The sequence below is a fragment of the Trachinotus anak genome, unplaced genomic scaffold, assembly GCF_046630095.1.
Source record: "Trachinotus anak isolate AG129_WGS33_773 ecotype Australia unplaced genomic scaffold, CSIRO_AGI_Tana_v1 ptg000035l, whole genome shotgun sequence".
In the NCBI taxonomy this organism is placed as follows: domain Eukaryota; kingdom Metazoa; phylum Chordata; class Actinopteri; order Carangiformes; family Carangidae; genus Trachinotus; species Trachinotus anak.
In genome coordinates, this window is record NW_027273886.1 from 588,420 (window position 1) to 610,000 (window position 21,581).

The 21,581-nt window shown below is 40.9% G+C and overlaps 2 protein-coding genes across 2 annotated transcripts; both read left to right on the forward strand.

Moving 5' to 3' along the window:
• Positions 1 to 296: 296 nt before the first annotated feature.
• Positions 297 to 5,087, forward strand: slc25a46 (solute carrier family 25 member 46). The gene is made up of 8 exons (XM_071472130.1): positions 297 to 881; positions 1,501 to 1,543; positions 1,636 to 1,693; positions 1,784 to 1,861; positions 2,329 to 2,429; positions 2,603 to 2,659; positions 2,990 to 3,047; positions 3,449 to 5,087. Exons 1-8 carry the CDS (start codon positions 611 to 613, stop codon positions 4,043 to 4,045), a joined length of 1,263 nt encoding a protein of 420 aa, XP_071328231.1. The 5' UTR covers positions 297 to 610; the 3' UTR covers positions 4,046 to 5,087.
• Positions 5,088 to 6,677: 1,590 nt separating this feature from the next.
• Positions 6,678 to 18,848, forward strand: wdr36 (WD repeat domain 36). The gene is made up of 22 exons (XM_071472168.1): positions 6,678 to 6,954; positions 9,047 to 9,074; positions 9,186 to 9,286; positions 9,546 to 9,663; positions 9,758 to 9,890; positions 10,602 to 10,656; positions 10,928 to 11,060; positions 11,312 to 11,487; positions 11,642 to 11,762; positions 12,251 to 12,316; positions 12,766 to 12,855; positions 12,961 to 13,103; positions 13,262 to 13,379; positions 13,472 to 13,637; positions 13,810 to 13,918; positions 14,105 to 14,184; positions 15,045 to 15,152; positions 15,329 to 15,557; positions 15,912 to 16,031; positions 16,196 to 16,277; positions 18,328 to 18,515; positions 18,643 to 18,848. The coding sequence occupies exons 1-22, from the start codon at positions 6,808 to 6,810 to the stop codon at positions 18,790 to 18,792; spliced, it is 2,661 nt and encodes an 886-aa protein (XP_071328269.1). The 5' UTR covers positions 6,678 to 6,807; the 3' UTR covers positions 18,793 to 18,848.
• Positions 18,849 to 21,581: the final 2,733 nt, after the last annotated feature.

Consider the following 21,581-nt stretch of genomic DNA (forward strand, 5'->3'; position numbering starts at 1 on the left):
TTGCTGCTTTTCTTTGAATTATTTTTAAGAATGTGTATTTTTTAAAATCATTTTAAGGTTCAGATGCATTTATCACTATTTTCAGATCTTTTACAAACCAATCAATCAATAAATCAATGAAGAAAGTAATTATTATTATTCCATAATGAAAATAACACAGTTCAAATGTGCTCTGGTTTTATGTTAATGTATGAATAATAATCTAACTCTATAATATATGACAGTCACAGGGATTGTTTCAGCACTGAGAACTTTAATCTTAGTATTTTTACTGAGTGGTTTTAGTAAAAGATGGAGAAACTATCGGGTTCAGGTGAAACTCAGTAGTTCAGTTTCGCCTCCACACCGCGGGGGCGGTAATGAGCCTTCGCACCGCGGTCTGCCGGAAACCAAGAAGAAGAGAAGAACTTCCGGGTAGAAGTTGGTGCAGGTGACAGGTGGATGTTGTTGGTTGCGGGTCAAATCAACAGGGGACGATTCCTCTTCTTTTAAATCGGTTTCTCCCGTTACTTTACCAAGACGTGACTGTGTTCGGTCGATGTCCTCCCTTCATATCCGTTAACCGGCTCTCAGTCACGGTCCTCCTGTCTGTCTCCGTACCGACCCTCTGATGGCCTCCAGGCGGCCGGACAGCTTTGACGGGCTCGGCTATCGCGGCCGCGACGACCCGCTGTACGGAGCCAGCTACCCGGTCAGGAGCGCCGGAGCCCCCGCGGAGCTGCAGCACCATCACTGGGTCACGACGCCGCCGGACATTCCCGGCAGCCGAAACCTGCACCCCGGAGAGCGGACACCGCAGTACGATGAGCTGCTGGGAGACCATGGTGGTCCCGGAGCCGCAGCCGGCTGGGACGCTCCACAGCCCGGCGTCCCGCCTGCCGGTAGGTCGGTGCTGAGGGGCGGAGCAGGGTTAGCTGTCAGGCTAATGGGCGGGAGTCTTCATACGCTGTGTGGTGGTTAGCTGGCAGGCTAACATGACAACAAGAAAAACGGAACGGAAGCAAATGTGTTGCGATAACCAGCCTGCAGGCTCATTATATAGTTATATATTATATATCTATATTATATATATTATATGGTTATATATTATATACCTGTTCAGCTAACTGAGAGTTAGCCTGCAAGCTAGTCGTGCTAATTAGCTAACTGATCGTCAGCGTGCTAACAAATCATATTTTAGATTTTTGTTTTTTTTAGTAAATATTTGCAATATTATTGTTACTGTTTTAATTTGAATTAAAATAAGTGACAACAAGAAAAAAATAAAAACAAATCGGCCCAAAGAGTTTTGTCTATGTTGTTATATGTGATTATTATGTTTTACTTTTATTTAATTTCCACATAATTCTCTTCAGCTTCCGAATAATAAAAATAAATTGTTAATGAAATGTATTGAAATATTCCACCAGACAGGAATGAAGGGACACGATGAAAAACAAAACAAAGATTAAATGAATACATTTGTTATTGTCTTTAATGTTTGTTTTTCTTGATTTTCAGAGCAGCTGAATCGATTCGCCGGCTTCGGAATTGGACTAGTCAGGTTATTACTATTATTATTATTATTATTATTATTATTATTAAATAAATGAGTGACTTTCAGAATAAAGTGAGTGACCATCAGTGTGTGTCCAGTCTGTTCACAGAGAACGTCCTGGCTCACCCCTGCATCGTCCTCCGCAGACAGTGTCAGGTTCGTTCATCCTCATCATCGAGCTGCTGCAGGTTTATATATTATATAATATATTTTATAATATTATATTATATTTTACCTTACATGCAGGTAAACTACCACGCCCGCTGTTACCACCTGACCCCGTTCAGCGCCGTGGCCGTTATGTACGCCATCACCAAGGCTCAGGTAAGACACACCTGCTGAGCAATGACTAAATGTTCATGTTCAGACACATATCCTTTTATCAAAAGGCAGCAAAGCAAATAAGAAATATAAAAACTAATTTAATATATTTAGGATAATCAAATCAAATGTTTGAAGAATTATTGTTTTAATCATATGAACATTTTTAAAATAATCAGAAATATAAAAAGATTATTGAAATACTGATATTAAGACAACTAAATAAAATCTTAAACTTAATATCTAAATATTTTTTAAATATTTAGATATTAAATTACTAATAAAACATGTTCTTTATATTTGCAATTTTAATAATGAGTTTTTTTAGTAATAAACAACATATTTCAAACATTAAAATTTCACCTGGAAATGATAAATATGAAGATAAAACCTGTCAGTCATGGTGTTGTGTCAAGATTCAGTAATCAATCGATGTGATGAGTTATCAATAATGTGTTGTTGATATTCAGGGTCCGAAGGCTCTGTGGAAGGGGATGGGCAGCACCTTCATCGTTCATGGCATCACACTGGGAGCTGAGGGCATCATCAGCGAGTTCACCCCCTTACCACGGTAACCATGCGCAAATACATGGATGTTATTTTAGTATTAATGTAGTTTATTATTGTATTATTACTGTAGTATAACTGCAGTATCACTTTAGTATTACTGCAGTGTTACTGTAGTATTATCACAGTAGTGTCACGGTAGAATTACTGCAGTATCACAGTGTGTTCTGTCCGCAGGGAGCTTCCTCACAGGTGGACCTGGAAACAGTTGGCTGGACATTTACTCCTTAAAGGGTCAGTTCACTTCTTCTTCTACTGATTTACATTGTTGATGCTTCTCCTGAAGTAAAGAGCGCACCAGGTGAGGCTGTGGTGCAGGTGCAGACTTTCACATGTGCAGCAGGTTTCCACACTCTGACCCAGGGTCTGACTGATCCTGATCCCTGGAGGTTTTAGGGTTTGGGTTAGGATCAGGTCTTGGGGAGTTTTGTGTGATAGCTCCTGTGATCTGGATGTCATTTGATTGGTCACTATCGATTATTGATTATTGGCTGTGTGGTCCTCTGAGCTGTCATCTGACGTCTCTCTCTCTCTCTCTCTCACTGTTGTGTCTCTCGTCCTCAGGTTAACAGCTGTGGTGGCTCTTCCCTTTTACTGCGCCAGTCTCATCGAGACCGTCCAGGTCAGTATTGATTATCGATTTTAAATCAGTTAATGAAGCTTTCACAGATTTCATCTATGGTTTGATTTTCTGAACTCGTTTCTTATTGGTTAATCACTGATAACCTGAATCATTCTCCACACATGGTCCATTTAGTAAGATTTCTGGAGCTTTTGATTCAATCAGTGACGTCATTAGACGCCAAAACGATCTTCTGTTAAAGAGATATTTTATCATTTCATCGAGAAACTTTTCTCGTTGTCACGACGAACTACGAAAGTTTCATCATTTCGTCCTGTTCTCATCACTCAGCTGTTTTTCTAACGTCGTCTCTTTCGGCATCGACTGCGTCTGATTCTGTTTATCAATAATCGATAATGTGTCTGATCAGTTCGTGTCTACATGTTCTGTCTCGTCTTCAGAGCGAGATCGTCCGTGACGACTCGTCCTCCGGTCTGCTGGACTGCGTGCGTGAAGGTCTGACCCGGTTGTTGGGCGTCGGAGCTCCTCACAGTCGTCGTCTGCTTCCTCTCAGCTCTCTGCTGCTTCCTGCGGCGCTGCACGCTGTCCTGCGATACGCCATCGCTGCCTCCGTGCAGCGGGTGGCTTTGTGGCTGCACCAGCGGGGGAAGAAGCAGCGGGCGGACCCGTCCAACCCCCTGGACGCATACTTCCCAGAGCTGGCGGCGGCCTGGGCGGGCTCTCTGGTGGCTGACGTGGTGGTGTTTCCTCTGGAGACGGCGCTGCACCGCCTCAGCCTGCAGGGCACGCGTACCATCATTGATGCCACCGACGGCGTGGTGGCCACAGGAAATGGCGGCAGCCCGTTGGTCCTGCCCGTCAACACGCAGTATGATGGCTTCTCCGACTGCCTCCACGCCATCCGCCGCAAGGAGGGGGGGGGTGGCTTTTACCGGGGGTTTGGAGCACTGGTGGCGCAATACGCGCTGCACGGGGCGCTGCTGGCTGCAGCCAGGACTCTGCTGAGGCTGCTGCTGTTGGAGGGCAAGCACAGCTAGAGGCGTTACCATGGAGACGCAGCATCACTCCCCACAGAGAGGTCAGTTACTTCTGCCACTGTGACAGAAAGTATGGAACCAGTCCAGAAGGAACAACTGGAAATGGAGAACCTCAGGTTCTAACAAGAACCAGAGCAAATACTTTGTGTCACAGTTGCAGCAGCTGCGTGGTTGGTGAAAAATTCAAAAATAACAAAATTAGAAAACAGTGAAAAACGTTTCAATTTGTCTAAAAGTAAAATGTAAATAAACAGTGATGAACAAACAAGAGAGAAGTGGAGAGTAATGGAGTCATGTGACTGTTCACACCTTAAAAGGAGCAGTTCAACATTTCTGTACATTTGTTTTCTGCAGTCACGTTTCATCTCTGTGGGACCAGTATGGTACACGGAAACACCATAGCAACCATCTGTACACAATAGTAACCACAGGGAACACCACACAAACTACAGCTTAGTTATTTTTCAGGTTCTTCTGTCCTCATGTAAAAATTGTGTGGGAGACCCTACTGAGCATGCTCAGTGGGACAAAGAATCCTTTTTGTTTGTCAACTCGGTCACCAGTTCATGTCTTCAAACGAAAGGTCACCATGGAAACGCTGTGTCACTGTCTGTCCAAGCATGAGATCTTGAAGTGATGAACCTGTGTCTGTGTTTGAATACTGACAGCTGATTGGTCACCTGCAGTCCTGATGGGTCTCCAGCTGCTGTATGAAACAGTCTGTTTATTTGTATAAACATGTAAAAATAAATTAAATGTATTAAAAACATAGGTTTAGATTAAATTATCTGTGATTCATCGACATTTAAATCAATATTCAAGAATAAAAAAATAAAATAAGAGTTAAAATTTGAACCTGGTGTCAGTTTTTCAAAATAAATGTGTGGACAAAAATCCACATTTTATCAAAGATTAGATTAAATTAAAATCTAAAATTTATTCAAAGTGTGTTTTTCTTTGTTGATGTCAGGAGAAATCATTGATCGTTCATATTTTGTTGTAAATGTCACAGAGCTGTAGAAAAATAAAAATCTTTGAACTCTCAAGTTTGTTTTTGTTTTGCTGTAAATGAATCAGCTGCCTCTTTCTAAATTGTTACATAATATGTTTATTTTTTATTTACTTTATTTAAACAAGACCAGCAGCAGGTTATTATGTTTTAAATCATTAAAGGTAATTTCAATATTTTTCATGATGACTTCATCAAAACAAAGCAGTTGTTTACTTTGTTCAAAAATAAAAAAATGTGACGTTTTATATACACACTAATTTTTTTCAGCATATTTTAATTGGACCCTTATTTATTTTTTTACTTGTGACATTCTGTATTTAATTGTTGTAATCCCACATTGCTGGTTTTGCATTTCATTTAAATATAGTTAGAAAAGATGATATAAATGAATTAAGTGTTTGGATTTATTTTATGTTTGTAGTTTATTTCTATTTTATTTATTTTTATCCCTTTTTTTTCTTTTTTTTTAAAGTATTTTCATTTGTTATAAAATCTTGAAGTTGAAATGTTTCTTAAACTACCTTTGGTATCTTTGAAAATGATCTCATGAACTTGTTTTTAATCAATGAAAACAATGTTCTATTATTTGATTAAAAATGTATGGAAAAAAATTAAAAATGATTGTGGATTTTAAATATTGAAATATTTTGTATTAATATTTTATTACCAGTTTGTTTTTTCTTGTTTTATTAATTTGTTTTAATTCCAAACATCTTTCTGCTTATGTCTTATTCTAATATCTATTTTATTGTTATTTTTTAGTTTATATATTTTATAACTTTTTTACAATTTATTTATTTTTAATTTATAATCTGTTCAGTTCATATTTTTTATAATCGTCTCACCTGATGAGCAAAAATTGAAATGATATAAGGCAGAAGAAAAAGAGGTGAGGATGGAAACACCTGAGGGGGCGTGGCTGCACACCTGGGGAAACTTTGGGTGTTTTTGGCCCTCAGTCAGCAGGTGAACACCTGTGGGAGATTTGTTCAACCGAAGTTCATGTAAGTCTAGTTTGTCGTTTGTTGCCATTATTCTTAAAATCTTTATTTTTATTAGTTTTAGTTTAATTATTAATCTTTTATTTTCACACACACACACACACACACAATACTGTGGAGGAACTATATGAACAGAGCTGAGTCATTTTGCTGTTGATCCACCTGAAGAGTTGGTTAAAGAGACCACATGTGAAACCCTAACCCACCTGGAGGTTCTTAATAGATGAGCCGGTACCTTCCCTGGTGGACCAAGGTGGTCAAGGATCCTGTACCAGGTCCAGACCAGGCCCAGACCAGGTCCAGACGATGAAAAGTTATTGATCATGTATCGTGACCTCGTGTTTCTCTCTCACTACTGTCTCTTCAGTTTAAAAAGTCTGTTTTTTCATGTAGTTTATTAAAATGTTATTTTTTATGAAATCCTCTTTGGTTGGGTCCAGAGAAAACCTGGGGGCAGATCTGGATCAATTACTTTGAATTTAATGTTTTTCTCTGATGTCTGTATGTTGTTCGTTGGCATTAGAGGTCCGCGTATTTATTAATGTGAGAATCTTAAATCCTGAATCCGGATGCAGCCCCCGGACTTCCTCAGAGGAACCTGTGTTGTTGCGGCTCGTTTCAGGTCGGACTCTGTTCCCCGGCCCTCCTCCATGTGTTTTCGGTCTCCGCTCAACTCCGTGTCTCCGGTTGATCTGTTTATTCTTTATTTTTCCGGTTTTCTCCGGTAAAGTCGTCTGCTCTTACCGGACATGTCGGGTGGCGGGAGTTCTTTGTTCTCCGGTTTCCGGGTTCTGGGTCTTTACTCCAACCACGTGCCGCACACGCTCCGGTACCATCAGAAGCACCGGGAGTTTTACCTGGTGACGGCGGTCGGTAAATGCCTGCACACGTACAACGTAAGAAACATTAACTTTATTTACACACAGAGACAAGTGTTTGATAAAACTTTATTAAGTCTTTACAAACATATTACATGTTGACACATGTTTACATACTACATGTTACAACACATGTTTACATACTACATGTTGACACATGTTTACATACTACATGTTACAACACATGTTTACATACTACATGTTGACACATGTTTACATACTATATGTTACAACACATGTTTACATACTACATGTTGACACATGTTTACATGCTACATGTTAACACATGTTTACATACTATATGTTACAACACGTTTACATACTACATGTTACAACACGTTTACATGCTACATGTTGACACATGTTTACATACTACATGTTACAACACATGTTTACATACTACATGTTAACATGTGTTTACATACTACATGTTGACACATGTTTACATACTTCATGTTACAACACATGTTCACATCCTACATGTTATTGATGGCAAGCCAAAAGGGTCCTAAAGTATCTCCATTTTAACGGCGTTTGATGTATTATAAATGCTGTTCTTACACCACCAGCTGTTAGATAAGCGCTTGGCGCCATTTGGTGTAAATAAGTGTCAGGCGCCTCAATGAACGTCACCAAATGCTTTGTCATTGAACTCCACCCTGTGGCTTTTACAGCTATTCAATTTGAACTGTCAGCGTCCAATCAGTAAAGAAGAAGGGCAGACCATGCTAGACAAGCACTGATCTCCTCTGCTGTCTGTTAGGGTAGCTAATTTAACAGACAAAGGTTGTTCATTATGTTCACTCACCCACTCACACACACGTTGCCTATATTGCACGTGGATAGCTCAGTGGTTAACACCATCGACTTTGACAAGGGGACCTGGGTTTGATTCCCAGGCCAGGGTGGGGATAATGATATCTACCTCAGGATGATTCAAACTGGGGGTTATGATAACAGCACACATGGAACGTCATGACCTTGGGAGGTGTCTTCGATTGGTTGAGAATGACCGAGCTAAGATCTGGTGACCAACTGGTGATGGCTGACCAACCAGACATCATGTTGGTTGACAAACTACAGAAGGAGGCCGTGGTGATAGATGTAGCAATCCCAACATCAAGAAGAAGGAACACGAGAAGCTCGAGGAATACCAAGGGCTGAAAGAGGATTTAGAAAAGATGTGGAGAGTAAAGGCAATGGTGGTACCAGTGGTAATTGGAGCACTGGGGGCCGTGACCCCCAAACTGGGAGAACGGCTCCAGCAGATTCCAGGTACAATGTCGGAGCTCTCTGTTCTAGGAACAGCTAAGATACTGAACCCTCAAATTCCTACCCCTGGCAGAGGACCCGAGCTTGAGGAAGACACACCACCCCAGGAGGGGTGAGAGGGAGTTTTTTAATATATATACACACATGAAAAAGAAAATACATGAAATTGCGATGGAGTACTGCAGACAGTTGAAGAAGTCAGGAAAACCTCAGGATTGGGACTTGTCCCATTCAAGCTGCCTGTTAAATGGCAGATAGATATATAGACATATATATATTCTGATGTGTAGTGGGAACAGGGGATCGTGAGGTCTGCCCTTCTTCTTTACTGATTGGACGCTGAAAACCAAATTGAACAAAATTGATTGGCTGTGAAAACCACAGGGTGGAGTTCAATGACAAAACGTCTGGTGACATTCACTGACACCTGGTGTTTATTTATGCCAGATGGCGCCAAGCGCTTATTTAACACCTGGCGTAGGAGCAGCGTTAACAATACATCAAATGCTGTTGGAGCAGAGACACTTTATGACCCTTTTGGCCTGCCATAGTCTCCTCACTGACGCTGCCATGTTTGTTGTAGTCAGAAACGTTAGACTCTGAGCTGCCCTCTGCTCAATGTATTGATTATTAATTAAAATCCACGACACATGGAAGTGACGGTTACATCATTTGATGGGGACAGGGCCCTAACAACAGCTCACGTGTCAGTCAGATTTCTTCCATTAAAACTTAATTCTGTTTAACTTCTTCACCTTTTGTGACAGAAACACATTAAAGGGTCAGAACTGATCAGTGTATTGATGTATTTTATTATTAATGTATTGATTGATTTCAGGTGAACAGGTTGGGGATCGTCGCTGTCAGTGAGTATTTGAATGTTTAATATAATATTCATTTATAATGATTCTCCAATTATGATGATGCTGACAGCTCTGCTGTCTGATTTTCTGCCTTTCTGTGATGCGGTTGCCTAGGTAACAGCCTGTCAGATGACATCACCTGTGTGGCAGCAGACAGGATGTTGGTGTTTGCCGCCGCTGGGCGAGTTGTCAATGCATTTGCCCGGAACAAAGAGGTACAAAATCTTTTTTATATGTGTGTGTGTGTGTGTGTGTATATATATATATATATATATATATATATATATACACACATATTTCTTTTTTTGTTTTTTTTGTTTAAATCATGAAACCAAACAGACTGAAGTAAAAAATTTAACACAAACTTTTCTAGAATAAAAGTAGTGATTTAAAAAATAAAAATAATATAAATAAAATAAAAATATAGATCATAGAATAAAGAGAGTATTTTGTCACTGTTTGCCCTCCGTACAGGTGGTGGTGCGTTACCATGGTCACAGGCAGGAAGTGCGTTTGCTGCTTCCGCTGGGTGATCAGCTGATCTCTGCTGACAGCGGTGGTGATGTCATTGTGTGGGATGTCCAGGGAGGGGGTGAGCAGAGGGGGCGGGGCTTCAGGTACACTAACCTGTGTCTTTATTCTATCTGTCCTGTTACCCATCATGCCTTGCTCTCTCTGCCTCTCAGACATCTACCTGCGGCTGCAGTTTGACCCCAACACCTTCGACGTGTCGGCCATTATGCACCCGAGCACTTACCTCAACAAGGTGCTGCTGGGAAGCTCCCAGGGTGCACTGCAGCTCTGGAACATCAAGACCAGGTGAGAGGGGCCGGACTTAACTTCCTGTGTCCACAAAGAGACTCGTGTCTCCGTGATGGATTTCACAGAGACACGAGCACGAACTGATGCTGCAGGTAAACCCTGTCCCGCCCCTGAGGTGATCCAGGTTATCTCAGGTTTAACTCTGGTTTTCGGTCCTGGTTCACTTGTTTCCGGGGTAAATCACCATGGTAACTGATGTTGAACTCCTAATCTGTCAACAGCCAAACTACTGACCTCATCACACATCAACTACTCACCTTGTTGAATTTCACCTGATGACGACACCATAACTGAACCCACCTGCAGTTCTCACAGTTTCTTCTCAGATCATATCAATACTTTATTCATGGTTCTGATGATGATGTTTAGAATTAAAAGCTCGTACCTGGACAGGTAAACCAGACTGAACGGAACCAGGTGATCCGGACAGTGTTGGGTTCAGTTAAACTTGGTAACAAGAAGTTATCCTGGGTTTGTTGCTCCGTGGTCCAGACCTCAGGCTTCAGATCAGCTGGTGTCTGATCTGGCTCAGTGCTGGTTGTGTCCTGACACATTTACAGTTTACCTGAGCTGATTATCAGTCACATCTGATCTGCACCGAGGAGGCAGGTACGAACAGGTGGAACTCTGCAGTAATGATCCAGGTGTAAGGTGAAGGTATTGTTGTTGTGTTTTGAATCTGACTCAATGAAACGTTTCCCTCCTCAGTAAGTTGTTGTTCACGTTTCCTGGGTGGTCGGCAGGAGTCACAGTTCTGCAGCAGGTCAGTGTGTTGTTGTGTTTCTTTATTGTCAGTTAACAAACAACAAAACAACACAACACCAACCAGGAAGTGTAGGATGTTATGTAATTATAACAGGCTGTTTTATTTTTATATAATATGTCAATTTAAAATCAGTAAATATTAAAAACATAGTTGTCTTGTTTAAATGAACTGATGTTAAACTAAATGTTGTTTATGCTTTTATTCTGAAAAAACATACAAATTAACTTTTATTTTAATATATGCTAAATAAAAAAATTTGATTTCCCAGAGTCCCGCGGTGGATGTGGTCGGTGTTGGCACAGCGACAGGCCGTATCATCATTCACAACATCCGACTGGATGAGACGCTGATGAACTTCACACAGGACTGGGGACCAATCAGCTCGCTCGCCTTCAGAACAGGTACAGGTGGTAGTCTCTCACCTGCTCTGTTCTGTACCTCCCACTTCTTTTATGTGATCAACCATCTCCACGTTTGTCAAACTGGTCCAGCTGTGAACCAGCTGTGAACCAGCTGTGAACAGAAGCAGATGTGGCTTCAGGTTCAGAAGAAAACATGTTTGCTTGTTTCCTCTCATCTCCAGTGGGGGAGAAAAGGAAAAGAAGTGAAGGAAACAAGGATGTACCCTTGTGTCTCTCTGTCTCTCTATCAGATGGTCCTCCCATTGTGGCGTCCGGCAGTCCTCAGGGCCACATTGCATTCTGGGATCTGGATCGCCGTCAACTGATCGCTCAGCAGAGACATGCCCACAGTACAGCTGTTGCCGCAGCAACCTTCCTGCACGGAGAGCCGCTATTGGTCACCAACGGAGCCGACAATGCCATCAAGGTAAAACAAACAAACACAATGACAAACAAACAATAATTAAAGCAGTTTCACTGCAGGAGACTTTTTCTTCTGTATCTCATATTGACGACTGATCAGTTTCTGATCGTTCATAGATTCACTTTCCCTCCTCCGCTAATTATCAATCTATTTCTAGGTGTGGATATTTGACCAGGAGGGGGGCGGAGCCAGACTTCTGCGGAGTCGTCAGGGTCACAGCGCTCCGCCCACCACCGTCCGTCACCACGGAAATGATGGAAAAAACGTCCTCAGTGCAGGTAAATAAACAGCTTCATCATCTGCATATACGTAATTTAAATTTGTTTATTTCAGTATATTAATCAAGTTCTTTTCCTCAGTGTTTACATTGTTTATTCATAATTTTAGTAACATCTTTAATCTAAAACTGAACTCCATAGAAACCACTCTGACTTCTCAGCCTCGCAGACATCAGCTGATGCTGATTATCTCAATATGACAGATATCACTGTTAAAACTCTGCTGCAGTGTACCATTAGTCCAGTTTACGACTAATGCGACATCCCCACAACCTGTGGTCAGTCAGTCTCGTTACTGCTGTCCAGGTGCTGCGCTGCCCTCGTAGTGTTTCCATCGTCTTCACACTGTACTTCCTCTGGTCCTCAGCAGCTCACAGAAATTCCTCTATTTACAGTTTGGTGTGTTTTTTATTTTTAGGATTTTTCACATAACACTATGCATATTTTGCTTTTGCAAAAATTAAATGATTGTTTTTCTGCCCCTGCAGGTCAGGATGGAACCCTGCAGTCTTTCTCCACCATCCACGAACGCTTCAACAAGAACCTGGGTCATGGTCAGTTCAGTCCTCCAACCAGACTCTGTTTAAAAAAGTGTCATTTTAAGGCTGCCTAGCTCGAGCAAACCAACACCTTGTCAGACTGGTTAGAGTCTGCTGTTTGACCTGGTATCCACGGTAACAACGAATGAGGATTTATTTTGTAAGATAGGGTATTTTTGTTTTTTTCAGTGGTGAATGTGTTTCCTCATGTTGTTTCTTTTTATGACTAAAAGGACAAATAGTATGAGTCTGGCTAAGCAGCTGTTCTGTGATTAGAATTTAATTTGTGAAATTTTTTCAGATATAAATTGGTAAGTTCCTCCCAGCCAATCAGATGAGGTCCTAGGTTGTTGTTTGTTGAGAAACAAAGTCCTGATAAAATCCTGATGATCTGAGTGGAGTCTAGTTGTAATATGGTTTTCCCTGTGTGTGTGTGTGTGTGTGTGTGTGTGTGTGTGGACCAGGGTCCATCAACAAGAAGAAAGAGCAGAAGAAGAAGAAGGGGCTGTCCTATGAGGAGCTGCGTCTTCCTGCCATCACTGCGTTCTCCTCCGGTGGGCACTCTGACACAAACTTCACCCAGACAGAACTTCATAGAGAAATGTCCAGTTTAAAGACCAGTTGATTGATGTATTCTCTCTCTCTCTCTTGTTTGACAGCTGCTGCCCGCCAGTCAGACTGGGACGGCATTGTTGCATGTCATCGCAGTCGCCTAGCAACCACAACATGGAACTACCAGAAGTGCACCATGGGAGTTCACCATCTGCAGCCCCCCTGCCCTTGCAGGGAGGCTGTTGCCACGGTAACACCATCATCACCATGATTTAGGAGACATATTCACCGGATATATTCAATAAATGTATCTAGTATTAGATGTGTTTAATGGACATGTTTATTGAATAAATTTATCAGAATACGGTTTTTATGTGCGCTGTGCTGCATCTGATTTTCTGTTTCCAGGCCTGTGACATCACTTCCTGTGGTAACTTTGCTGTGATTGGCTCATCTTGTGGACGTGTTGACATCTATAACCTGCAGTCCGGCCTGCATCGTGGTTGCTATGGTGACAGTGAGAAAGGTGTGCTTATCTGTTCCTTGTTCCTTCCTTGTTCCTTGTGATTGGTCCATTCTATGTCTCTGTCCATCACTGACCCTGCCCCTCTGCTCCAGCTCACAGTGGTGTGGTGCGAGGTGTCGCCACAGATACCCTGAATCAGCTGACTCTCACCGCTGGTTCTGATTGGCTGTTAAAGTTCTGGCGCTTCAAGACCAGGAAACAGGAAGAACAGCTGAAGCTAAATGCTGCACCTGCTAGCATGATCCTGCACAGAGACAGGTAGCTAGCAGTTAGCATGACACTACACAGACTTGTACTTAACAGTGAACAAAGGTAGTTAGCAGTTAGCATGATGCTACACAGACAGGTAGCCAACCATTAACAAATGTAGACAGTTAGCTAACAGTCAACACAGATAACTAACCATGTTTCTCCTCTTTCTTGATATTAGCGGGATGCTAGCATTAGCTCTGGATGACTTCACACTACTGGTGGTTGACATAGAAACCAGGCGGGTGGTCAGGAAGTTTGCAGGTCATCATGGCAACATAAATGACATGGTGGGTTCAAGATAACTAATACAGCTAGCAACCTGCTAATGATGCAAACAGATGCCTCTTAGACAATAATTCTTCTGCTAATAGCTTATTGGCAACATTTGCAGCAATGTTGATGACGACATTAGAGAAGATGTAATAGACGATATTAGAAATGATATTAGAGATTATATCACTATATCTCCTCAGACATTCAGCCCTGATGGCCGCTGGCTGGTCACCGTAGCAATGGATTGCACCATTCGTACCTGGGATCTCCCCTCTGGCTGGTAAGAATGGAACAATCCAACCTTTATGGTACAATCAGAAGCAGTCATGTGATCAGTGTATAGTTATGTAAAAAGTGAGTTCGTGAATCAGAATCAGTTTTTAATCAGTATGTTTGAAGCATCACACGACACAACATAGTCCACATATTACAGCTGAAAAATTTTATTTCACTGCAGATCAGATGCAAATGAACATATGACTTTATTCTGCATTTCTGGAGAAATCACTTTCAGATTCAGTAATTTTCAGTAGGAAATATGTGAGTAAATTAGCATAACCAGGGCGGCATGATGGCGGAGTGGTTAGGGCGCGTACCATGCGCGGATGCTCTCAGCAGGCGAGTGCCAGTTCGACTCCCAACCGGTCTGACTCTTTCCTGCGTGTCATTCCCCCTCTCTCTCTGCCCCTTTCCTGTCACTCTCTACTGTCCTGTCAATAAAGGCAAAAAATGCCCCAAAAAATATCTTAAAAAAAAAAAAAAATTAACATAACCAATGCTATTTAGTCAATTTTACACTTGTATTATGTTCTGTAATTTTATCTAATCTTGTCAGTATACTCTGTTATTGAACAGCATTTAGAACTAGAGCAGTTTTTTTGGTGCGACCTGTTTAATTTAGTGATGATAAATCTGCACTGAGGGAAGTCTGAGGTTTGAAGGCGGTGTCAGGTTCCACTCATGATGTCACTCTGGTTTACCTTTCTAAACATGCCATTAATTCACTTTTTAATTATTCTGAAAAAATGAATAATTTCACTTGTTCACATATGTCTGAATTACCATGTTATAATTGTTAAATATATTCAAACAAGATCGTATAATCATTAATCTTAGTCATTTATCTTCTTCTCTCTTCAGCCTTGTTGACTGTTTCCTGGTTGCTATGGCACCAGTGGGTGTATCCATGTCACCAACCGGAGACTTCCTGGCGACCGCTCATGTTGACAGTCTGGGTGTTTACCTCTGGTCTGAACCAATCACCTCAGGATTTTCATATATCTGACATTCAGCCTATCAGATCAGCCTGTGTTGGCCTTTGACCTTTTAATATTCAGAATAATTTACATAGTTTTTGATGTAATCATCATCTGAACAGCTGACCTCTTGCAGCAGCCAATCACAATACAGCTTTCCTCCCTCAGGACCAATAAGAGCCTCTGTGGGCCTGTGGCGCTCCGCCCCCTCCCAGCTGACTACCAACCAGCTGTGGAGACGCTTCCGGGGGTGACAGCGGATAAATCAGAAAAGGAAGTGACATCAGAGGTGGACGATGCGTATGAGTCAGCTGATCAGTTGGGGGTGGAGCTGGTGACACTGTCTCTGCTGCCAGAGTCTCGATGGAAATGTCTGCTTCACCTGGACGACATCAAGGTGTCAAGTGACAGAGGCTTTATTCACTTTTCTGACTTCATGAAGGCAAAAAGGGACGTAATCACAAGAATCTGACGTAGTCACAAGAATCTGACGTAATCACAAGAATCTGACGTAATCACAAGAATCTGACGTAGTCACAAGAATCTGACGTAATCACAAGAATGGACCAGGTCTGATTGTTTGTCTTATAATAGAAATGCTGTTGTTTATCAAATGAATCAGAAGACAAAGTTAATTTTTGTTTGTCAGTATTTGGGCTCAGTGAACCACGGCGCTCGTGTTGTCGTCTGGATGAATAGAAATGTTCAGCGTCAGCATCGGATCCATGAAATGTTGTTTCTGTGTTTGTAGAAGAAGAATAAACCTGTCGCGCCTCCTGTGGCTGCGGCTGCTGCTCCGTTCTTCCTGCCAACAGTTGCCGGTCTCACGCCTCGATTCACGTCGCCCACTGCAACTGAGCAGGAAACACAGGTACACCTGACTGACGTCCACTTCTTCTTTCTCATTTTATTTGCAGCGATCTCTTCATCTGTAGAAAAATAAACTGAATAATGTGGTGGTCTTCTTCTTCTTCCTGCTCCTCCTCCACCTCTTCCTCTTCCTTTTCTTCTTTTTCTTCTCTTCTTCTTCTTCAGTCGAAGGTGTTGAGCTGGGGTTCGTTGTCTCAGAGGTCAGAGTTCAGCTCTGCTCTGGAATCAGCTCTGGAGTCTGGATCATGTGAGTCTTGATCTGTTTCAGAAACTAAAAACTGTTCAGTTCCTTTGTTGTGGTTTTTTAATATTAAATTAATATTATGTCCTTGTGGAAGAGTTCCATGTTTATAAAGACGTCAGTGAATCCCTGTGAATGAAATGTAGATCATAGTTTTCATGAATATGTTTCATCACAGTGAGCAGCTCCCCCCTCTGGCAGTGAGAGTAGTTACAGTTACAGAGACGCGTCCACAGTCAAACATCAGGATTCATTATTCAGAGTAAATGTTTCATATCTGGCTCCACAAGCAGTGAGGAGGCGTCACCTCCTCTGAACGCTGACTTTCTTTTTTCCCGCCATACACGTCCCCTCACTCCTGCTGCTGTAGCTGCTGTTTTTCGTGGCTACAGTCACTCCTCCGACACCACGTTCTCTCGTCTGCTGTAAACATCTGGAGGCTCAACTCCAGCTGCATGTTTCACACAGGAACCTTCAGCATGTTGTTCGTGTTGCTCAGGGACACAACATACAGCTGTTTGTTCAGCCTATATATATATATATGTATATATATATATATATATATATATATATATATCAGAATCAGAATCAGAATCAGTTTTATTGCCAAGTATGTTTTCACATACAAGGAATTTTTTCTGGTGATTGGTGCAATTGATCAGCAACAGTGGGGCTCTCTAGCCTTGTTGATGAGGCTGATAGCAGATGGGAAGAAGCTATTTTTGTGGCGAGAGGTTTTGGTCCTGAAGGACCGCAGCCTCCTGCCAGAGGGGAGTGTCTCAAAGAGTTTGTGTCCAGGGTGGGAGGAGTCAGTATATAGTCATATATGTATATATATATATATATATATATATATATATATATATATATGTATATATGTATATATATATATATATATATATATATATATATGTATATATATATATATATATATATATATATATATATATATGTATATATATATATATATATGTATATATATATATATATATATATGTATATATGTATATATATGTATATATATATATATGTATATATATATATATATATATATATATGTATATATATATATGTATATATATATATATATATATATATATATATATATATATATATATATATATATATATATATATGTATATATATATGTATGTATATATGTATGTATATATATATATATATATATATATATATATATATATATATATATGTGTGTATATATATGTATGTATATATGTATATATGTATATATATATATATATATGTATATATATATATATATGTGTATATATATGTATATATGTATATATATATATATATATATATATATGTATATGTATATATATGTGTATATATGTGTATATATATATGTATGTATATATATATATGTATATATATATATATATATATGTATATGTATATATATATGTATATGTATATATATATATATATATATGTATATGTATATATATATGTATATGTATATATATATATATATATGTATATATATATATATGTGTGTGTATATATATATATGTGTGTGTATATATATATATGTATATGTATATATATATGTATATATATATGTATATATATATATATATGTATATGTATATATATGTATATGTATATGTATATATGTGTGTGTATATATATATATGTATATGTATATATATGTACAGACATAGTATGCACGTATAGACAACAGACTCCGATTGGTTGAAGTAAAACGCATCATCACTGGTGTTCAGAGCGGGAAACTGTCCTCAGACAGATGTGACTGTGATCTGGAGTGATCTCCAGGGTTTTTCTAAATATTTTATATCTGATAATAAAAGATTCAGTGGATAATATTTCATATAAATTATTTTTAAAAGATTTCATTGTTTTTATCGAATTATTTTTATTAACCTCAAATGTAAAAGCATTTTCTTTGATTTTAAATAAACAAGTACATTTTTGATTTCCAAAACAAATGAAGAAACTTAAGAAGAAACTTATAAAATTAATTCTGATATTAAATGAATAACCACCTTCACTCTCTCTCTCTTTGCAGTCGATCGCCCGGTGCGTCTTCTGAAGGACTGTGGGCCGGCAGCGCTCTCCGTTGAGCTTACCTGTCTGACATCAGAGGGGGGTGGAGCCAGCAGCCTCCTGCTAGCCTTCATTCACATGATTGACAGCATGTTGGCCAGTGGGCGGGACTTTGATCTGGCTCATGCTTACCTGGGACTTTTCCTCAAGGTCAGCCAATCAGAACATAGCAAAGCATCACAGATTACTTTAGGCCTGACTTTTTCAGGCTTTTATTGTGAAAATCTCTCCTCAGGTTCCTATTTATTGTCAGTTTTTTTTTGTTTTTGTTTTTCAGCTCCATCTCCGTTCATTGTCACAGGACTCTGTTGCCATGGCCGCGCTGCTCCGCCTCTCCACCCGGCTGGAGGCGGGGTGGGCAGAGCTACAAGCATCATTTGACCAATCACTGTGTCTGCTGTCGTACACAAAGAGTGCACTGCTGTGACACACACACACACACACACAGTTTAGTATTTGAATAAATGTGGATGTTGAATCGTGTCCGTGTGTTTTTCTCTTCAGGATCCGTCTCAGCGTCAAGTAGAAACCGTGACATCATCATAGCATCTTCACAGCTTCAGACACACAAACATTTAAATCAAAGAAAAGTTTAAAAAGTTTCAGATCTTCAATATTTCGACAGAAACGTTTGTCTTCATTTCCTCTTTGATGTTATAATTATCTTTCTTTAAATTTGTGAACATTTTCATCAACCATCAGCTCGAATCACTGACATCTCTATCACAATAAAAGCCCCTGCATCTGCTGCATCATGAGGACTTTTACTTTGGATACTTTAGGTACGTTCTCCTGATAAGTCATCATCCAGGTGTTTTCCTCAAGTTCTTGTGTCAGCAGGTGGTGCTGTCAATCAGAAACCTCTTAGAGCAGCAGCCAATCACGTCTCGCTGCTCCTGAGGCGCCACGCTATTTTCTGAAAGTAAACGTCACGCTAGATTTACTTTGTTCTGATGTCATCACGTGTGCACCTGACTCCACCTGTCTCCATTTGTCTGCACCTGTCTCCACCTGACTCCACCTGTCTCTCTGTCCAGGCTGTACCTGAGTCTGTACCTGGTCAGGGTCTCTCTCAGTCTCTGGTCCCTCACAGTTGTCAGTCTGCTGTTGTGTGTCTGTTTAGAGCCAGATAACAGTGAAGTGTGTGTTGTGTTGTTTATCTATAACGTGGTTGGTGTGTAGCTGTGTGTGTGTTGTGTGTCACTGGAGCCCAGCAGGAACCGGGCCGGGATTCCCTGACATCTGGCTCGTTTCTGGAAGACCATGATTCTGGTCTTTTCCAGATGAAGTGTTGGGTCCGGGTCTGACAGAAGTTTTGCAGATGATCCGGCCCCTCAGACAGCGAGTGATTTAGATCATCTACAAAAAGCGGACATTTAATCTGAGAGGAGGGAGATCTGACTGTTCATCAGTATAGATGTTGAACAGGGTGGGGCTGAGACTGCAGCCCTGTTTGACAACTGTTTCCATGTTTCCAATTTTCCCAGCACATTTTTCAATTCAATTCAATTCAATTTTATTTGTATAGCGCCAAATCATAATAAACATTATCTCAAGGCTCTTTACAGGGTCAGGTCAAGGCCTTACTTTGTTACAGAAAATTTATTTAATATTTGTGTACATTGTTTTAATGACATCGTAGACTTTCCCACCTCCACCCTTCTCCATCAGTTTCAGGAACACCATTGTGCCAGATTGAGTCAAAGGCTTTTTTTTTTTTTAAATCTACAAAAACAGGTGAAGCTGTTGTTCTTGTCTTGCTGGACATGTTTGTTGATGAAGGTGTGGAGGGCGTAGGTGTGGTCTGTAGTCCGATGTGGTGTGAATCAGGACTTCATGTTCCCTGAGGAAGTCCTGCAGTCGGCTGTTTAAGATGCTGCAGAATAACTTCTCCAGGTTGCTGCTGACACATGAGCCTCTGTAAAAATGTCATAGTACAGCAAGTCATACTAAGTAGTGGTCTCTCTCTCCTCCCCTCTCCCCCCATCCCCTCCTTCTCCTCTTAAAACCAACCGGTCGAGACAGACCCCCCTCACCCCCCACCCTGAGCCTGGTTCTGTTGGAGGTTTCTCCCTGTTAAAAGGGAGTTTTTCCTCCCCCCGTGCTGCTCTTTGTGGGAACTGTCGGGTTTTTCTCTATAAAAAAGTCAGGTCTTGGCCTGACCCTGTAAAGAGCCTTGAGATAATGCACATTATGATTCAGCACCATATAAATAAAATTGAATTGAATTGAATTGAAAAATGTCATAGTATAGTAAATTATTAAAAACATAAAAGGGTGATCTGTTTGATATCGGTGTAAGATTATGAGGTTAAGTTACTGATTAAAGGGTCAAAGTCAAAGTCAGTGGTGAAGTTTTTGATGGGGATGGCAAATTTTTGCTCCAAAAAATTAAGGGAACACTGAAATCACAAATCAGATCTCGATGAACAAAATATTCAAGTGGAAAATCTTGACTGAGTAATACTGTGTAATTCACTGAGAACAAAATGACATAACAACAGTCAATGGAAACAAAAATCACCAACCCACTGAGGGCTGGATTCAAAATCACACTGAAAATCAAAGTGAAAAATCTAAATCACAGGCTGATCCAACTTATTACGGCAACCCATAATGTGACTCAGTAGTGTGTATGGCCCCCATATGCCTGTATGCATTCCCAACAATGTCTGGGCATGCTCCTGATGAGACGATGGTGGTGTCCTGGGGGATCTCCTCCCAGACCTGGATCAGGGCATCAGTGAGCTCCTGGACAGTCTGCGGCGTCGGCTGCACAGATACATAATGTCCCACAGGTTTTCAATTGAATTCAGGTCTGGGGAATGTGCAGGCCACTCAATGGCATCAATGCCTTCACCATCCAGGAGCTCCTTACACACTCTGGCCACATTAGGCCGGGCACTGTCCTGCACCAGGAGGAACCCAGGGCCCACTGCACCAGCCTAAGGTCTGACAGTGGCTCTGAGGATTTTATCCCAGTACCTAACAGCAGTCAGGGTCCTGCTGCCTAGTACATGGAGGTCTGTGCAACCCTCCAAGGATATGCCTCCCCAGACCATATCTGACCCACTGCCAAACCAGTCATGCTGGATGATATTGCAGACTGCAGAACATTCACCACGGCGTCTGTGAAAAGAACAGGGCGCAAATGGTAGAGCTGCCAATTACGGTATTCTCTGGTGAATGCCAATCGAGCTGCAGGGTGACGGGCTG

Excerpts from the sequence above, each read along its gene's own strand:
- wdr36 (XM_071472168.1), top strand. The coding sequence starts at position 6,808 with ATGTCGGGTGGCGGGAGTTCTTTGTTCTCCGGTTTCCGGGTTCTGGGT. Across the intron at positions 9,075-9,185 it reads GTTGGGGATCGTCGCTGTCA|GTAACAGCCTGTCAGATGAC; the intron begins GTGAGTATTTGA and ends GCGGTTGCCTAG. Across the intron at positions 14,185-15,044 it reads TGGGATCTCCCCTCTGGCTG|CCTTGTTGACTGTTTCCTGG; the intron begins GTAAGAATGGAA and ends TTCTCTCTTCAG.
- slc25a46 (XM_071472130.1), top strand. The coding sequence starts at position 611 with ATGGCCTCCAGGCGGCCGGACAGCTTTGACGGGCTCGGCTATCGCGGC. Across the intron at positions 882-1,500 it reads GCCCGGCGTCCCGCCTGCCG|AGCAGCTGAATCGATTCGCC; the intron begins GTAGGTCGGTGC and ends CTTGATTTTCAG. Across the intron at positions 2,430-2,602 it reads GAGTTCACCCCCTTACCACG|GGAGCTTCCTCACAGGTGGA; the intron begins GTAACCATGCGC and ends TTCTGTCCGCAG.